General features: G+C 47.5%; 6 protein-coding genes and 1 non-coding gene across 7 annotated transcripts; 1 reads left to right on the top strand and 6 right to left on the bottom strand.

Annotated features, from left to right (window-relative positions):
* Positions 1-35: 35 nt before the first annotated feature.
* Positions 36-529, top strand: POJ06DRAFT_269470 (bola-like protein-domain-containing protein; the record flags this gene model as incomplete). The annotated part of the gene is made up of 3 exons (XM_056189374.1): positions 36-229; positions 302-335; positions 389-529. The coding sequence occupies 3 exons, from the start codon at positions 36-38 to the stop codon at positions 527-529; spliced, it is 369 nt and encodes a 122-aa protein (XP_056042859.1).
* Positions 530-638: 109 nt separating this feature from the next.
* Positions 639-1,637, bottom strand: POJ06DRAFT_282433 (UbiA prenyltransferase family; the record flags this gene model as incomplete). The annotated part of the gene is made up of 2 exons (XM_056190027.1): positions 639-1,444; positions 1,499-1,637. The coding sequence occupies 2 exons, from the start codon at positions 1,635-1,637 to the stop codon at positions 639-641; spliced, it is 945 nt and encodes a 314-aa protein (XP_056042858.1).
* A 1,258-nt stretch (positions 1,638-2,895) lies between these two features.
* POJ06DRAFT_302338 (XRN 5'-3' exonuclease N-terminus-domain-containing protein) lies at positions 2,896-5,841 on the bottom strand (the record flags this gene model as incomplete). The annotated part of the gene is made up of 3 exons (XM_056190759.1): positions 2,896-5,192; positions 5,245-5,809; positions 5,831-5,841. The coding sequence occupies 3 exons, from the start codon at positions 5,839-5,841 to the stop codon at positions 3,039-3,041; spliced, it is 2,730 nt and encodes a 909-aa protein (XP_056042857.1). The 3' UTR covers positions 2,896-3,038.
* A 934-nt stretch (positions 5,842-6,775) lies between these two features.
* Positions 6,776-6,858, bottom strand: POJ06DRAFT_t60. Its single transcript has one exon. It is a non-coding gene; the product is annotated as a tRNA-Leu (tRNA).
* Positions 6,859-9,462: 2,604 nt separating this feature from the next.
* POJ06DRAFT_134537 (uncharacterized protein) lies at positions 9,463-10,830 on the bottom strand. The gene is made up of 4 exons (XM_056184427.1): positions 10,691-10,830; positions 10,438-10,629; positions 10,320-10,385; positions 9,463-10,250 (listed from the first exon to the last, which is right to left on the bottom strand). The coding sequence occupies exons 2-4, from the start codon at positions 10,506-10,508 to the stop codon at positions 9,521-9,523; spliced, it is 867 nt and encodes a 288-aa protein (XP_056042856.1). The 5' UTR covers positions 10,509-10,629; positions 10,691-10,830; the 3' UTR covers positions 9,463-9,520.
* A 2,374-nt stretch (positions 10,831-13,204) lies between these two features.
* POJ06DRAFT_199023 (uncharacterized protein) lies at positions 13,205-15,362 on the bottom strand (the record flags this gene model as incomplete). The annotated part of the gene is made up of 3 exons (XM_056185137.1): positions 13,205-13,733; positions 13,786-13,961; positions 14,055-15,362. 3 exons carry the CDS (start codon positions 15,360-15,362, stop codon positions 13,205-13,207), a joined length of 2,013 nt encoding a protein of 670 aa, XP_056042855.1.
* Positions 15,363-16,042: 680 nt separating this feature from the next.
* On the bottom strand, positions 16,043-17,271 carry POJ06DRAFT_256884 (ribosomal protein L24e-domain-containing protein). Its single transcript, XM_056188079.1, has 4 exons — positions 17,053-17,271; positions 16,595-16,742; positions 16,468-16,533; positions 16,043-16,412 (listed from the first exon to the last, which is right to left on the bottom strand). The coding sequence occupies exons 1-4, from the start codon at positions 17,101-17,103 to the stop codon at positions 16,195-16,197; spliced, it is 483 nt and encodes a 160-aa protein (XP_056042854.1). The 5' UTR covers positions 17,104-17,271; the 3' UTR covers positions 16,043-16,194.
* Between the last annotated feature and the right edge of the window lie 289 nt (positions 17,272-17,560).

Raw genomic sequence — 17,560 nt, 5'->3', positions numbered from 1 at the left:
CGACGCTTGTCACAGCTTCAATAAGTCTGCATAACATGTCAACCGAAGCATCTACCGCTCCTGAAGTACCTCCAGACTCTGGCCATTCCGAAACTCCTTACGAGGACAAGATTCGGTGGGCTCTCACACAGAGTTTGAAGCCTACCTATTTGAAGATTTACAACGACTCGCACAAACATGCACACCATACTGCCATGCGAGATAGTGTGAGCAAGGAAACTCATTTTCGGTGCGTACAAGTTGTTATCGTTTATTGCGAATGTCGGTGCATCTGGACGCGTTGTCTAACAATTTTCTGCAGCCTGGAAATTGTATCCGAAGCATTTGAGGGAAAGGTAAGGTATTGGTGCCCGGGAAGGGGATAGAAGAATTTCTAACATCATGATAGCGGTTGCCAATGAGACATCGATTGATATACCAGATGTTTAGTAAGGAAATGAACGCCGAGGGTGGCATTCACGCAATGCAATTGCTCACTTTGACGCCCAAGGAATGGGAAGACCGACAGGCCAAAAGCAATGTAGAGTAGATCTGGAATGGTAAATTTATGTACATAATAGATGCAAACTCAATAGTAGTATTTATGGGATGCAGGAACTGGTACCTTACTTCTTCTATCACAGTTTTCTATACATGCCTTACATCAGCCCGAACAGCTTGCAGAGATAGTCTACAAACACGGCCAAGAAAATAACACCGCCGGTCTTCACGTTATCTACAAACCATTTCCAGCAATCCTTTGGGTTGTCTAGGTCGACTGTTTTAATCATCCGCGCAAGTCGATAAGTCGCCCAGGCGACGCCTGCGAAAAACGCTGGGCCCATACTGTTCAAAACTCCCGCGCCGGTAAGTAACGCAACCTGCGCGATCGTGAAGCCCGTCATCACTGGTTTCGAATTTTCTCGCCATGCGAGAGCGGTAGATTTGATTCCGGCCTTGACGTCGTCTCTCTTGTCCTGGTGCGCGTAGATGGTGTCGTAGACCATGGTCCAGCAAATCCCACTGGCATATAAGGCAGCCATGGTGGGCACGTCCCAGTGACCCATCGCGGGAAATCCAAGCATCGCACCCCAGTTATAAGTAAAGGACAGCATGAGCTGAGGGTAATAAGTGAACCGCTTAAAGAGTGGGTAAGTGGCCACGAAGGCTAAGCTCGACGCTCCAAGAAGGAGACAATCAAGTGGTAGAGAAAGCAAAACTCCCAGACCAAGTGTGAGTTGTCCGCCCAGATAGACGATCGCCTGTTTTGGCGTGACCTGCCCAGAGGCAATTGGTCGCATTGCGGTTCGTTCGACTTGTTGGTCCAGTCGTCTGTCCCACAGGTCATTGACAATACATCCCGCGCCACGCATAATAAGCGCTCCAATTCCGAATAAGGACAATGTCCATGTGGTATCGAGAAGAGAAGCATTTGTCGCATACGCAGCCATTGTGATGCCCCACGCTACAGCCGTTATCAGTGTCAGTTCGGCTAATAATAATGCATGCTATTACTCACTGCAGGGCCAATACAATAGCCACGTTCCTACAGGCCTGTCAAGTCGTATAAGTTGCGCATACGGCAGAACTGACTTCGGCAGGCTCCTCATGAACGGGCCCAATGGTGGCTGCGCGATGGGCTGAGCTGTCGTAGTCATCTGTCGCAATGCAGGAACTGCGTCTTGCACATTAACAGGTGTTGGAATTGCTGGCAAATTCTTCTGTCCATTATGTTGCCGTAAAGATAGCTGCGAGTGTAGAAATTGTACAGATCGACGTGCATCTGGCGCTATTCGACCCTGCTGGAAAGATCGAGTATGCACAACTGGGACTCTAAGAATATGCCGGCGAGATCCCTTTGCAATTTCTAACACTTTCCTAGAGCAAGGTTTAAACAACATTATTGATGTCCTTGGTGGGTTAAAGAAAAGGCAGCTGAATACTAGTTCCTCCAGTACAGGTGCGTTGGAAGGAAGTTGTGCCAGATCCTCGGCCGTAGTTCCTGAGCGAACCCAATTCGCACACTCTGAGTACCCTAACCCGACTCGTTGGCAGTTGTAAAATCTGGGTCGGCAAGAGACACATAGTTTTGCCCCGCACCAGTACGCTTATTCTTTAATAAAGCCAGAGACTTATCAAAGCAACAAATAAATAAGTAAAATTTAATTAACAAAAAGAAAAGGAAAGAAGAAAAATAATAATTGCAGCACCTACGATTCCAGCGTGGTCTCCCACCGCAGTACTAAGTAGGCCCAAAGAAGCTTAACTGGTGTTGATCGGACGGGGAACTGTGTTTTCTTCTTGGTATGGCCGCAACTGGCTAATCATCGCGAAAGGTTGAACACACTCTGATTTATTGCTGACTAATCGACAAGTGAAGATGTATAACGTTCCGTATTATGTTCTGGCTCTTCAGCTAACATTTAATAAAACGAACGAACATTATTGATCAGTTGACTTCCTGCTTAGCTTTGCCAGATATAAATTTCGTTGTATTGCTGCTGATTGCAAGATTTCCGCGAAGAACGTCGCAGTTAACAAGGGGATAGTTTCGAAACATGCCGCGATGTTGCGGAATAAAGTTAGCACTAAATAATATGCATCCGAACTTCCGAACCAGTATTGGAGACCAATTTTCGGATATAGGTTTCTAGTCCAAGAACGCGCCGCTAACAATACATTTTTGCTCACGAATACACGTTGGCCGTTGGCCTGATGGGAGATATTTGTCATGCAGGATTGTCATGTCGATTACCGAAGCATAAACTATCCATATGGACTATAATGAGACCATTGGATTTATAAATGGCTGATAGGGCATGCGTTCGCGGTAAGAAAATTACCTTCCAGGTATATCCACGTTGGATCTCACCTTGCGGTAACTTAAGGAGGAAACGAACACGGTTTCATACCATAAATCATTTAGTATGAAATGTATTAATATCCAATGAAGCCATACTTGGTACCAAACCTGACAACGAACGAACAAAACGAGACCCAAGAGATAAGTTTGACAACCATACATCCGTAATTAACAAATGCAAAATTAAACCTCCACACTAGTAGAACCTTTTATGCCCACCGCCGTTATTACCTCCCAGGCTAGTCACGACCTTTGGCTTGGCTTTGTAACCTGGTAGTAGCATGCTCTTATGAACATACTTCGAGTTGGGGATAATGTAATGCGCGGAAAGGGCCTTATCTCGCTGAATATCTTTATATCGAGATCCATCCTTCTGTAAAGACTCATCAAGGCTCAAAGGAAATGCAATGACACCCCCTGGAATGCAGTCAGGGTTCGGTTTCACTGCTCCAATTAGTCCTTTGCTGATCTTGGGATGGATTGGCATAACCTCGTTGGCATGGAGTTCATCCCGGCCGACCGGGCGATAACCATTGTACAGATGCTTCGCTATCTGAAGTCCGAACGCGCTTTCGGCCGTCACATACACGACCTCATGGCCATGCATATTACGACCGAGCTCTTCCTGCGTTAACAGGTTGTACCGTTCCCGCACAGCCTTCAATAACCTTATCTCGTCGATAAACGGCAACAAAGCAACACCTTGCCACGACATCTTCTTGCCATTCATGTCGATAGGGAACTCCTCTGGATAGAAATCGATGATCTCACTATCCCCGTCTGTCATAAGTGTTCGAAGAACTGGCGGCAGCGTGTGGCTCGAAGCGGCTGGTAAGACACCCATAAGCTGCTCATATGGCCTGAACGGCTCACCCAAGCTGAATTTTATCTCCATGTCCGCAATGTCAGAAAAGTCGGACGCAAACGGCGCATAATGATATGGGTAAAACCACGTCCATGACGGACAGCCTTGATAATAATATAGCAACACCCAGCTGACGCCTTCGATGTACGATCGCACAACATCTTTACGAATAGAATCCATCTGTTCTGGTGTCTGAGTCTTAAATTTCTGACTGTAGTAGCGATTCTTATATCCAGGCTCCCAGAAACGAATAGCGTCGTCATCCTCAGAGGAGGACTCCTCATCATCCGCCGCCGGCGTAGCTACTCCGGATCCGTTATTATCTGCTTTCCGTTTTTTTCCTGCGCTTCCATCAGTCTCGTCATCCGCCTCCTCATCTGCTTTGCGCTTCTTGGAAGTTAAGTCTGGTGTAACGGGAAGTTCTGCAGATGTGACGGAAGTAGCGGTAGTGGCAGAAGCAGTTTCCTCTATTGAATTAGCAGAAGAAGGCGATTGAGGGGCTGCTCCTTTCTTTGCAAGCAACTGAGCCTTCAGAAATGATGCTGCGCTCTTATTCGCCTGGTCAGCATTGTAAGTAGCAACACCGGCCATCGAGGTGATCGTTTTTGTCGTACCACTAGGTGCTGCGCCGTTCGAAGACCCCATACCAATTGCGACACCCTTGGGCGTAAAGAGCGGGATGTCTGTCGGTAGCGATTTTGGTCCAATATCTACCTGATTACGCCGAACTACAGGAGTGACTGGTGCTCCCGCCGAGTTTTTATAGCCGTTGCCTCCACTTTCCAGTTTGCGACGCTTCTGGTTCTCGACTCGCCGGAGGTCATTCTCTCGACGTCTTCTGAAAATCTGATCTTCCTGAGCACCAAGACTTCTCAGCAAAACTTCTGTACTTCTGAGGTTGACTGTGCCATCTGTTGTGAGATACCCTCCCATAGACGACAATCCACGACGCCAGATATTAATCAGAATATCAATTCCGTTTTCTCGAATCTCTAGTGACGGAATGTGTGGCAAGAAATCGTTACCGACAAAAAAACACATGAACACCCAATCGTCAATAGCTCGCTCCAAATCAAATTTGAAGGGAAGACGCGGTACGTAGAGTTCAAGCTCAAGGTATTCACGCAATATATTAACATGCAGCCAAATGAAAGGTTTCTTTTCAACAGCATTAGGCGCACGTTCATCAAATTGGCCATTCTTGACCTTGGCCTCACCAGTGCACTGTGCGGCAATGTGACCCTGCTGACCACAAATATGGCAGAGTCGCGGGGCGCGATCTTGGAAAAACACGTCTTCTCGTAAAACACGGAAATACGGTTCATGTGTAGCGAGACCAAGCATGATCAAGTCTGCATCCAGACCATAGATAGCGTGAGTGGTATTGGGGTTATGGTGAGGACTCTGGCGTTGACTGCGGACAAACTCCATAATCTTGTGTTCGCCTTCACCCGGAACGGACGCGTCTGAAATAATAACTTTCAGCTATATGAGAGTTAACGGAGTGATAATCGCAACAGGAGGCTTGAAACCTTACCTCCTTCCATCCTGGATCTGAATTCAATTTGTATATTGTCCAGTATCTGATTGCAGTTGCTAACTTGTCCATAAATGGCGTACCAGGAGTAATAACGTTCGTATCCCATGACCTTTTTTCTTTTATACTGTCATCTATGGCCTTGCCTTTCGCTTCCATCTCCTCAAGCATTCGTGCATTCTGTTGGTCTTTATCTTTTGCATCTCTCGCCGACCTAAACCGACGTGACCGCTGCTGATTCATTTTGGCTCGCGGAGCGACACCATCAACAGCAACCATCAACACTTTCCTTGGCCTTGCCATGCTCACAACGCGGTCCGTATATTTAAACACTTCAAGCATCATCTCATCTTCCGTCGCAGGCGGCGGCCGATTCTCGGGATGACTACAAGGGTGAACGATACCATTCATGTCCAGATATAAGTTGTCGAGCTCGCCATTCGGGTTTGGCCGCGAATAATCCGCCGGATAGGATACGTCATCGATAACAACATCAGGCTCTTCGATTACTGGACTGATGATCTTGGGATATTTGCGCGATAGCCATCGAAACAAGGCTGGGACACTAGTAAAGGGTTGTTATTACTTGGTTCTCATAGTAACACTTAAAATCAGAGTTTCTGGCGTTGCTTGTTTCCCTTCATTTTTTTACGTTCAATAGAGCAACAAGAAGGATACAGACATGAAAACGAACACGGCTAAGAACTTGAACGAAAGGTGCATCCATTTTCTATTCGAACGCAAAAACAAGAGGGAAAAAAAGAAACAAGCCACAAACTAAGAGCAAACTGGTTATCTACCCCATTGTTTAAACAAAATTCCCAGAGCGAATGTTGAAAGGACGTAGAAAGGCGCTGTAGAGAGAATATCAGCAGAGTCGATTGGCGAATGGGATTTGGCATTCAACATAAGACTTCGAGTACGTTAGCATATTCTTACACTCTCCGCCAGAAGACATATAGCAAATGCTATTCACAAGAATGAAAGACCAAAATTTTTCAGACAAAAGTTAAAGGTAGCGTGAGTTTTTCCACATAGACCCAGTAAACCAGATCTCGAGCCAAATGCACTCTAGTCATCATAAAACAAATCGCGTCCCAGAAAGCACACCTGACCAAGAAAGATAATGCAATGAATACAACAAAAAACAACAAAATGACTTACCGTGGATAAAAATCTGTTTACGAGATATCACAGTCCGCCCGTGGCTCTCTAAACGAACTCTTACAAGTCTCGTATGCTCTAAAGTCAGATTTGAAATTCCGGATCTCAGAAATAATTCAGCGTCAGAAGCGAACAAAAGTGTTTTCAGTCGGACTATTAGCCCACTTTAGAAAGAAAACTAGCAAGCCAGCCGTGGCAGTAAATGAAGTTGAAGTCTAAGCTAGAGCACAGATCTTTTAAAGCCGGCAGTACTAGGGCAAAGTCAAATATTCTGGTCGAGCAGGACATAGGGTTTCGTGCCCGTTGCCGCCCTGACAATTTCAGTCGCAGAGCCGGGTAATTCCAGGTAGCATAGGCAAAAAAATGGTGACAACCCTGGGATTCGAACCCAGGCCTCCGAAGAGATGAGAACCTTAATCTCACGCCTTAGACCAACTCGGCCAGATTGCCTTAATTTATATTAAGTGACACTAATGCGTTCGATAAGGGTAATTTTCGTCCGCCCCGACGTCGTGGCTTTTGGTTTCCTTTTTGCGTATATATATATTTATCCGTTTCGTTTTCCGTTCGCTCCTTTGATTTTCGCCAGAACTTGCGTGTAAATAGCTTGTATAATACACTGGCTTTTCAAACAAAAAAAAAAAACCGTCACGGGGGCCTGGGCAGCTTTGGTGCAGCAGACAATTCTTAGGATGCACAAAATCCCTAACTTCGATCTGCCTCATGTCACCCGGTGTCGTCTCATCAACACCTTCTGCTTCTCCAAGGTGGTATACTTGGATCAATTTGTGCCAGCCACCTCCGCCACGTTGGAATCGCTCACGCTTGCCGCGGCCTCCACCGTCAGTGGCGGGGAAGGCCGTCCCCTGCTCCCGTACACTATCCTCCTCCGCCGCCTTCCGGCAGGGGGATTCGGCCTTTTCGACCTATCTACACAACTTCACGATGCTCGAGCACAGTGGATTCGCCGTCTCTTGTTTGAGCCGCAAGCTCAGTTGGCTTCACTGGTTGTCGGTGGGTCACCCTTCCCGCTTTGCTACCTTCCTTGCCTCCCCTGCCTGGCCTGAGCGGACAGCGTCGTGGACTCTCTGGCTTTGAAGGATCCCCCTGTGTTGAGGGCTCTGGTTTGATCACCCAGTTACCCCTTCGATCCTGCATCACTCGCGCTGGGTGCTAACTTGCCCGGTTTGTCTGCCCTGGTCGGTTTCCCCCATCTCTCTCTTTACTTGTCCGTCAACGTGGATGGTCCTCTCGACTGGCGGGCTGGCTGGGTTATATCAACTATCCGTGGCCGTGGCGTACACAACACGTTAACCGACTCGAACCGAACAACAGAACCGAACAAGCAACCGATATTATGGAGAACGACTACGTACAATTGTTGCAGCAGACCATCGAACAACAAAAGGAAATGCTGGCCCAGCAGAACGCGGCATAAGCCACAAGCTATCTTGTCCATATGTGTCCTTGCCTACGGGCCCTGGCAGGCAGCTGGTGTTGTCGCCTTTGGTTTCCATTTAGCGTTTTCTCCTTCCTTTCTTCGTTGTCCGTTTCGTTTTCCTCTTTTGTATCTTTATCCGTTTCGTTTTCCTTTCGTTCCTTTGTTTTTCGCCAGTACATGTTTGTAAATAGCTTGTAAAATAAACTGGCTTTTCAACCAAAAAAAATTTATTCGCTACCGCTCTATTTATTCACCGATATGAGTTCCTCTGCCGCGCCAGCTTCAGGCGCGCACATTCCTGGCCGTGGAGGGTGCGCACACCGCGGTGGTCAATCGCGGTCCCTGGTCCACCACTCAAGGCGTCAGATCCACCGAGATTCCGTCTTCGATCAAGGACCGTCCTTTCACCGTCATCCTCCAGACGGGCTCCGACGTCTTTTCTCGCGACACCGTGGCGCGTGCTCTCCAGCAAGCGTTCCCCACCACTTCCCAGAACCTCATCCTACATGAGCCGCTTGACGGCCATTACTATGTGACTACCCGAAATCATTTCGGTTGATACCTTGGTCGATACTACTCTCCCCATCGGTTCCCGTTCGATCACCATGATCGACATGGCGCACCGCCAAGTTTTCCCTGTCGTGGAGCTCGAGCTCATCGGCGTCTCTTCTAACCCCGCTCATGGCTACGACCATTCCGCCTTGGAGCCTCATGGCACCCTTCTCCAGGCCGATTTCCCCCGTGTCGGTACCAGCCCGATCCACGAGGATGCTCTCGAAGTCGTTCTGGCTTTGAATGAGAAGCACACTCTTTCGCCTCGACTTCTCCCACTCGTGAGCCCTGCTCCGCACTTCTTTACATTTGGGCCCTCGGGTATACTCTAATGTACATATTCATTCGGTTGTCGGGCCCCGTGGGGTGGCTTTTGGCGTTCGTTTTCGTTGGTTTTCGGGCTTGGTGTATATTTAGATATATGTCAATAGAAGAGCCCTTTCCAAACAAAAATAAATTGGGATACAGAACCGATGTTAAACAGCCAAATCACAAGAGATAACCGGAATTGAGCAGTCTAAAGCATACGACGCACAAATAAAATATAATTGAAAGGGTCGCCGATGTGCAGATGCTTGTCCGTATCAATTGAAATACACAGGAAATACTTGCGACCCGGTATTAGTCCCAGCGTCCACATTTGATCTGAGTACCCTACAGGCAATTCGGTATGAGAAGGTCATTGCTTCTGGGAGAGCATCGGAGAGTATCGCATACTACAAAGGGATAGGTTGTCGTTGTACGTTGGCCAACCGTATGACAAGCAGCATCGTACAACAATTTGGAAAGGGCTTCGGTAAGACGGATGGCGCCTAACCAGGACCCGTGTTATGTGCTTCGGCAGCATTATATTATTACAAAGTACTCACGCTTTTCACCAAATAGTAAGTCTAGCAATCCAACATCACTTTTGTTTGTCTCACTTATCCCTGGTCTACCAGTAGCCATGCTCATCGCCCAAAAAAAAGATGCAAACATCAACAAAGACAAGTACAATTCCTAAACTTCAGTCACTCAGATGGCCTAGATTGTATCAAATAAGATATTGTCGCGTAGATAGACATAATATAAGTATGTGCATCACATTATTAGAATATAATATCATTTTAAAGTGGCGCCTCACATCCAATCGCTTCCACCCACCACATGAGTTGAGGCATGCCCATGTTCGTCCGACCTAACTTGCGTAGTCAAGCAATTTTGGGCCTGGAAATTATTATTGGGATGAATCATTGGACTGTTTGGATACTGAATTTCGCTCAAGTGAAACTTTAGGTGCCTTGGCTGCTGGTACTGGTAACTATTCTGAGGATTTTGAAGATGGCGTGAAGCAGCATCATAAAAGAATGAGGACGAGGATAATGGCGAGGCTGTCGATAGCTGTGGGCGAAAGCCAGCTGCTGATGACATACGATTGTGCATCTCGCTCTCCGTATCCGATGTTAGCAGATTCTCAGAGTACGAAGATTCTGTAGAAGAAAATCCTGAGGTTGTTCGATTATCGTCTTCACAGCGCTGCACATAATAGTTGGCATTAGCACGGCGGGAAGGATCATCATTCTCGGGATAAACATCCATTCCATGCACAGCTGTGCCAGGCATGGGAGCATAAAAATGAGCAGACACTAATGCGGACCTCCGACAAGCTGGCGCGGTCCTACTGTAGTAATATGACGGGTGACTTCCCATAAATGCACGGCCGTCTAAGCGACCATAGTCCGAGTAAATTCCAAGGCCAGAAGCCTTCTGCGTATTAGACTGTCGAGAAGGATTGTCGTCTTCATCCGAGTTAACTGCTAGACCATGGTCCAGTCTGATATGTTTCAAGAGTGCGTTTCGTCGTTCGAACCTATGATCACGTCTAGGTCATTATTCACAGTACGACAGGAAATTCATCGGCATACCGTTGATCACATGCCTCAACCACGCAACGCAACTGCACCTTGTCTGCGTGTGTCCTGCGGTGCCTTGCCAAGCTGGAAGACTGTGCACAGCGTCAGCAATTTCTTTTGTAGGAACGAGACTAATCAACATACATCAGAGAATCTCTTCTTGCAACCAACAAACAAGCAGCAATGTGGCTTCTCGCCCGTATGGGTCCTCTCATGCACCGTCAATGCCGACCGCTGAATGAACGCTTTACCGCATCCACTAAATGGGCACTTAAACGGACGCTCCTGTGTATGGATTCGGTAATGGCGCTCAAGGTCTGACCTCCGTGTGAAGCTCTGTTCAGCATAAGCGATCGCGTTCTCATAAGCAACTTCTAAACAACCACAACAAACATACCTTATCGCAGTTCAGCCAAGTGCAGTCAAATCGACGTCTGCTTGCCGGTTTCCCTGTATCTGGAGATGGCGGTGAGACTGAATCTGGCCGCTTGTCAATCATGTTCATGATGTCCATATTGGATTTTTGTATTAATTATTGCTATTGATGATAATCCAAACACACTAGACCAAAAAGGGTGAGGGCAAATAGAAACAAGAAGCTGGGTGGCGACGGTGTATATGTGCTGCTTCCTACCAAGACGAACGTCGTACAAGACACGCTGGCTGAAAGTATGCGGGCCCGCCGAACTCAAGCGTCGCAGAGATATTGTGACAGCCCGAAATCAATCAAGAGTGAACCAGATAAATAGATCGAAGTGCGGGATGGCCCCGGCACGTAAAATGGAGAGCAAAGTTAGACATGGCGAAAGGCTCGCTTAAAGATGTCCGAGGAAGTCTCGCTGTCGACGACTGGATATGTGCCTTCCACGATTGCTGTCCCTCAGCCACGGAAAGAGGAAAAATATCTGTAAACAAACCTAAGACAGGCCCGAAGCGAATGCGGTACTTGCAGAAAAGGCATACGCCAACAGGGTTGGTCCTCGCAGAGGAACAGGGGGGCGTACAGAGCAGCGGGGGACGACAAATGTACGGCAGCCAAACTCCACGACTCAATAGTTCAAACCAAATTGAGAATCCAGTAGCATGGATTGTGTAAGCGATGCTTACAACAAATTGACATTGTGGGGCAATCAGTTGGAGGCGAGAGACACATATTGAAGGGGAAAGCCCAAAACGGGTGGACTTGTGGTACCAGACGGTTTATGTTCGACGAATTCAAGCAAGATGGACTGGAAACCTTACAGTAATCGCCAACGTACATCGAAATATGAGTGCAAAGGAGAGGCTTGAATGCAGAGAGTCAATGTAGGGTAGTCTGTTGATGTATGGAACGAGTGAGAGTCCGAAAGCAGACAACCAACGTGGCTTGGCGGACCTGTGAGATCCAGAATACGGAATACTAGTGTACATACGAGTACAAACTCTCTTCCAGGCGCCGTTTCGAGACAAGCACACCAGCGTGATGATGGTGATGGCGAGGGGCTACTGGGAGCCTCACCAACTCGATGCAGTCTGGCTGCAAGAAGGACCCCTGCTTGTCGCAACGGAGAAAAAATCGAGCTGAGCAGCGTTGCACAAATATATGCTTGAAATTGTACTCGCGGGATCGTCGTCTCTATCAATTGGCTGAACACGGAGATTCGATTAGGCCTCAGCGGCTCTGGTAACTGGCCAGAGCTCATCGAAAAACGGAAACTAAACAGATCAACTCGAGCTCGAGCTCGAGTCAACCATATCTCCAACTATGCTCTAGGTATCTTCGTTAACACACGTAATGATGCACGATATTAGACGGCCTCAGTAAGCATCCAACCTCAAAGCAGGTGATTTCCATTCGACGTGGCTCCATCACGAGGACCCGTAGCTTACTCAACATAGTGCAGAATGAGGTATGCCTGCATAAACCATCTCGAGTAACATTAGAACGGCGTTAAAGGGGTCCGTCCACTGTAAACCATACGCAGGTACGGCGACACCGTGCATTAGTGTGCCTTGGAGAAGGGGCCAAAATGCACGAGGCAGAGCTCGAGATACATTTTGTGGGGACGAGCCCCTGAAATGGAGTGGGATGTCTCGACATCTTGGTCAGCCCCACGCGCATCCAAATTACTGCCTCCTGAGGATAACAGCAGCCTGCATACAGTGGCAACCACAACGTGCCTAGTATCACTAACTCCCTAACATGGTCTCCGAAATATTTGCCGGAATCAAGCAACTGGATATGCGTGTGTCTGGATTTCGGCAGGTTGCTTTCTAGACGTATATTTTCTGTCGCTTGACAGGCAGCCGCACGGCAGTCGTCCCGTTAGCAGCCGAGGCCCCTTTTCATATGCCCTGCGTTAGTGTTATCGCGAGAGGCTAGGCTAGTATTTGTCCGTAGTCTGTACATTGGCCAGCTTTCTACCTAGCAAACTGTACATCGCCGGTATGACTCGGTCAGGAATCACATAAAGACACGCACATACAGATACCCATAGCCAACGGCGACCATAATCATACACAGAAACATATATCATTGACAACCTAACTCATGCAAGAAAATAGCAAACGATGAGTTGTAATCATTGGGAGACCGCATCATACATTACAGCTCTCTGGTTGAAACCCTGATCTCGTGGCGACACATTTCCCAATCACAATGACAGAAACACATAATACTTAAATGAAAGGTGCATTTAATCCTCAATCCGAAACAAACCAGCATCCAAATAAAATCCAATGACACCCATTCACATATTCCAGGAAAAGTGAAATCTTTGCTCGATTCTATCATGACAACAAACTCGCGGAGATGCAGAATGCTCAACATGCTGACCAGAATAAAGATGATCACTAATACAAATAAAACTCTTCATATATACAAATTGAGTTTCAAATCATAGGCACTGAGTCCAGCACTCTGTATCTGATATCAGGCAAACTGGGTCGTCCCTTCATCATGATGATCTGAACTTTCCACCGCATGTGTACTGTCGCCATCGCTCTCCTCCGGCACCGGCGACTCAGAACTGTCTTGCAATCTCGGAGGCAGAAAGAGCATACTGTGGATGTCCTCAACTTCTCCGAGTACCTCAGTGATCTCACTGCGCACCTCTTCGTCTTCGGAGTTAACTTGCTCAAGTCCATCTTCTGGATCTTCTGGTTGGCCTCGCTGCGAAACCACGCTGACTTCATCGAATTCTCCGTCATCCAAATCAGCACCTTCCTCTGGCTTGATAAGCCTTACCTGTGCAGTGTTGTACGACCGACAGAAATCACACTTGAAACCTAAAAAGTGAAATTGCACGTTACTCTTACCCGAACAGTCATTGCAGGTGATTACACTTCGCCAGTTGCAATATGGCTCGGGCAAACGCTGACGCTCGATTTCACGATCGAGAAGACGGAACTGAGCTTCCATATTGACGATCGAACGAGCACAAGTTGGACATTTGTATGAGCTACTGGACAGTTAGCATATAAATAAGCAACATAAGCGTCAAGCAAACTCACTTCTTCGTGTGTTCATAATAGCACTTCTGATGGATTGAATGTCCGCACGACATGAACACTACCGTCATTGTACTCGTAAACATGTAATCGCCGCAAATCGGACAATTACATTCCGTGGAGTGCTCTATGCATCTGTGCGAATTCTCGAGACAAACCGACATGCAAACGTTACATGTCTGAGGGGACGGTTAGCAAGAAAACCACTTTAAATTGTAGTTCGGGTATGCAATGGTACAAAACTCCGTTGCCCAAGATCAGTAAAAGCATACCTTGCAATGGAAAAAGTCTTTGCCCAGACCCTCACCAATTCGGCATATACCACAGTCATTGCAGTGATAGATCGACTTATCTGGATCGTCGTCCCACAGCTTGCACTTGTCGCAAAAGTACCTAGCCATACGCCGACCACATCCCCGACAGTCCTGCGCTGCCGATTGCGGCAGAAAGCAATAAGTACATAGCATGTTTTTAGTCTCGGAACGAATGAGCTGATGGTCTTCGACCTCGTCGTGGCAGAATCGGCAGGCATACCACTGCTCGCAAGTTGAGCACTGTAGTTTGACACCGCGCTGATAATGAGGGCATCCGCGAATCTCATTAGCCTCGTCAAACCATGTCACTGTCTTGTCCGCGCTGTCCGCGGTTGGCAACTCAGTCGCCTCATTCTCGTAATCATCTTGATCGTCAGCAACATCATCTTCGCTTTCTTGACGTCGTCGTAGCTTGTAGTAATCCTCCATCATAAGTTCGTGCATTTTCATGGCTAGCTCTTTCTCTGAAATATCCATATTCTGAATAGCATAAATTCTCTGCCGTAACTGACGCTGCTTCTCTTCAGAAAATAATGCCGCCGAGTTTGCCATATCGACCGGGTCAGCCGTAGCAGCCAATTCCGCACGTTCTTCATCGGCTCCCCGCGAACCACGATCACTGTCTTGACCGCGCCGGCGTCGATGACGCCGATTGCTCCTCGTTCGAGTCCGTCTATGCGCGCTATCCATATGTCCGTCCCCATCCTGAGCATCACCGGGCAGGCCCATTCGAGACAACACATGGGTCTCGCTCCCAAATGTCCGTGTATCCGACGTGTTGCCGTCATCCTCATCATTCGAAAAGTCATCACCGTCAGAAAAGTCCACATTTGCGAATAAATAGTTGGCAAGATGTCTAGGAAACAAAAACGACCGTGCTGAAAACGTGATGGAGGGCAGAGCCGGTAATGACGGTGCCGGAAACGATGGCAAACTGGGCAATGACGTTGGTGTAATTCGAGGAGGCGAAAGCGACGGCCAAAGCGAAGATATCGTAGTTGACCTCGGCCCGTTTGGCCGTACCGTGGCAGCTTGCTCTAAGGTGGAAGACAATACATCGTCATCCGAGTCTGATTCTAGCACATGTGTTCGGCCAACGTCAGCGCACAATGTCTCTGATGGTTGTAAAAATCTGCGCGGTAGAAAGTCAGGTAATCGGATAGACGGCAATGGTGGAAAACCTCCTATGTTCGATATCTGAGGAATATAATTGTTGCTCTGCTGGATGGCCGACGTCCCTGAGCTGCTGCGACGCCGCGAGCTCATATTGTTGGCTTACGGTGATAATAATCGTCAAGATTAAGGTCTGCCACTCTTAAGCTGTTCACAAAGCGATGTCCAAGTTGTATACACGAACGGCCAAAGTTGTCAGAGATAGAGGATAGTAAAATATATTATGTTGGGTATCGCGCGACAGTTGGGACGTTGACGTCTGATGGTTGAAGCTTGAATTGCCAGGGTGTGCTCGTGGCCCGCTCGAAACGGCAGCTGCTGTGCGCCGGCAACGGAGCCGTGTTCAACGTTCTCGCACTCCTTAGCGTAAGTTTACGTTTTACTTTAGTAGCTAGATGGCACGCTAACGAACACTAACTACATACAGTCATTTTTAAAGCTTATCTGACGACCAAAATCTCGAACAAGTAAAATTGTCAGACGCAGAGGAAATCCTCGGCACATCAGCCTGACGCGTGAAATTATCTCTGCTTTAATTAGCGATTCATCTTGTTCTGGAGACAATATAGAAGTCTTACTTGGACCCGACTGGTCATCTGATGATAGACTACATTATAATCTAGTACTACATTCAGCACTAGAGACCAAATTATATATCAGCAAGGGCCAAATAGTTGCTCCTATATGCAATTATCCGTCAATGGATAATACATGATAACTGGGCGCACCTGAACTTCTAATTCGTTGGGCCCACAGTATACAATACTCCTCATTGCTGCAAGACTCGAGATGCTTCGATCATATTATTTCTTTACTATATAACAAATAACAGATGTGGCTATATAAACACAAGATAAAAGATCCCAACCCTTTTGCACATGTTATCATCTCGTTTACCACTTGTCCAGTTTTCTTGTCCTGACCCTTAACGCGACCGGGCGGCAACCTTGGGAGCAGCACCCTTCATCTGCTGCTTGCTGAACTTAGCACCAGCGGCAGTGGTCTTGCCAGCAGCAGCGAGCTTGGCCTTGTCGGCTTTCTTCTTGGCTTCGTCAGCCTTCTTCTTCTCCTTAGCGAGAGCGATGGACTCAGAGCGGGCAGCCTTGCGGGCCTCAGGGCGAATAGAGCGCTTCTCCTTGATGACTATCCCATTGTTAGATTTGACAGCAGCATAATATATCCACAAAAAATGTCATACCGTCCAGAGAAGCACCGACGATGGCACGCTGATGCTTCACGGTACGACGAGTACGCTTCTTGGTGACTATATATCCATCACAATCAGTATTCCTCTCCACAATTTCGATATATCGCAAGATACACACCCTCCTCGGTGACACCCTTCTTGTGCATTCGGCGGTAGAGAACAGTCCAGGCAATTCGGCGAGGATTCTTCCGCTGAAGGAAGAGCGAGGCACTCTTGGACGCGACGAAGCGGAAGACCTTCGAGTCACCACGGACATAGAGCTTGCCCTGGAGTTGAACACGTTAGTCACGGTTTTGCAAATATCGATCCATGGAGAGGACGCAGCAATTTTCACAGTTGTCAAGATTCGAGAAACATTCGCTCCGTTGTCCACCGCAATCTGCCAAATAAACGCCATCGATCAGACATCCAGGTACGTAGTACGCTGCCAATCACTACGTCGTCCTGTTCAGATAGGATCCCTCTCAACTTTCCTAATCCAATACATTGCTGATCAAGCTCGACCTCCGGATGCTGCGTGATGGTACCATGCGACTGCGCTGCTCTACAAATTCACAAATAACTGAAACAACATACTCTGCCCGGGTAGATCCTGTTTCCAGAAAAGGAATCGATTTCGGTTCTCATTTTGCGTTGTGTGTCGAGAAACGATAGGTATGTGGCGGACTTTTAATTGATGTGAGAGATTCAAAGAGTCGATTTGAAAGTTGCCTTAGTCCAATTGCGCGGGTACCGGAGCCACAGTACAACTTAGTATGAAGATCGTCCGTACTCGGTGGCCCTATAGGGCACCGTTAGGGCAGCAGCACCTGTGTATGCCTCATCAATTCAAGATTAAGCGCGTGACTGCTCTTTTAGTATTCCTAACATTGGCATGAATATATCCTCAAATGCACAGTGTACGCTACATTTATGTGTCCGGGAATGGCAGCTACGAATTATTGACGGACACATCTGATAGAGCCAGCACGATATTATTAGTAGCATGCACTGCTTCTTAGGACTATATGTATAGTCTAATGCATATTTGAAACTAATTCTCGTTTTGCACGTACACCTATGTTTGGATCGCGAGCAAATGGTA

The sequence above is a fragment of the Lipomyces tetrasporus genome, assembly GCF_029532465.1.
Source record: "Lipomyces tetrasporus strain NRRL Y-64009 chromosome Unknown POJ06scaffold_7, whole genome shotgun sequence".
In the NCBI taxonomy this organism is placed as follows: domain Eukaryota; kingdom Fungi; phylum Ascomycota; class Lipomycetes; order Lipomycetales; family Lipomycetaceae; genus Lipomyces; species Lipomyces tetrasporus.
The sequence above is the reverse complement of the archived record's forward strand: the minus strand, read 5'-3'. Positions and strand labels throughout refer to the sequence as shown.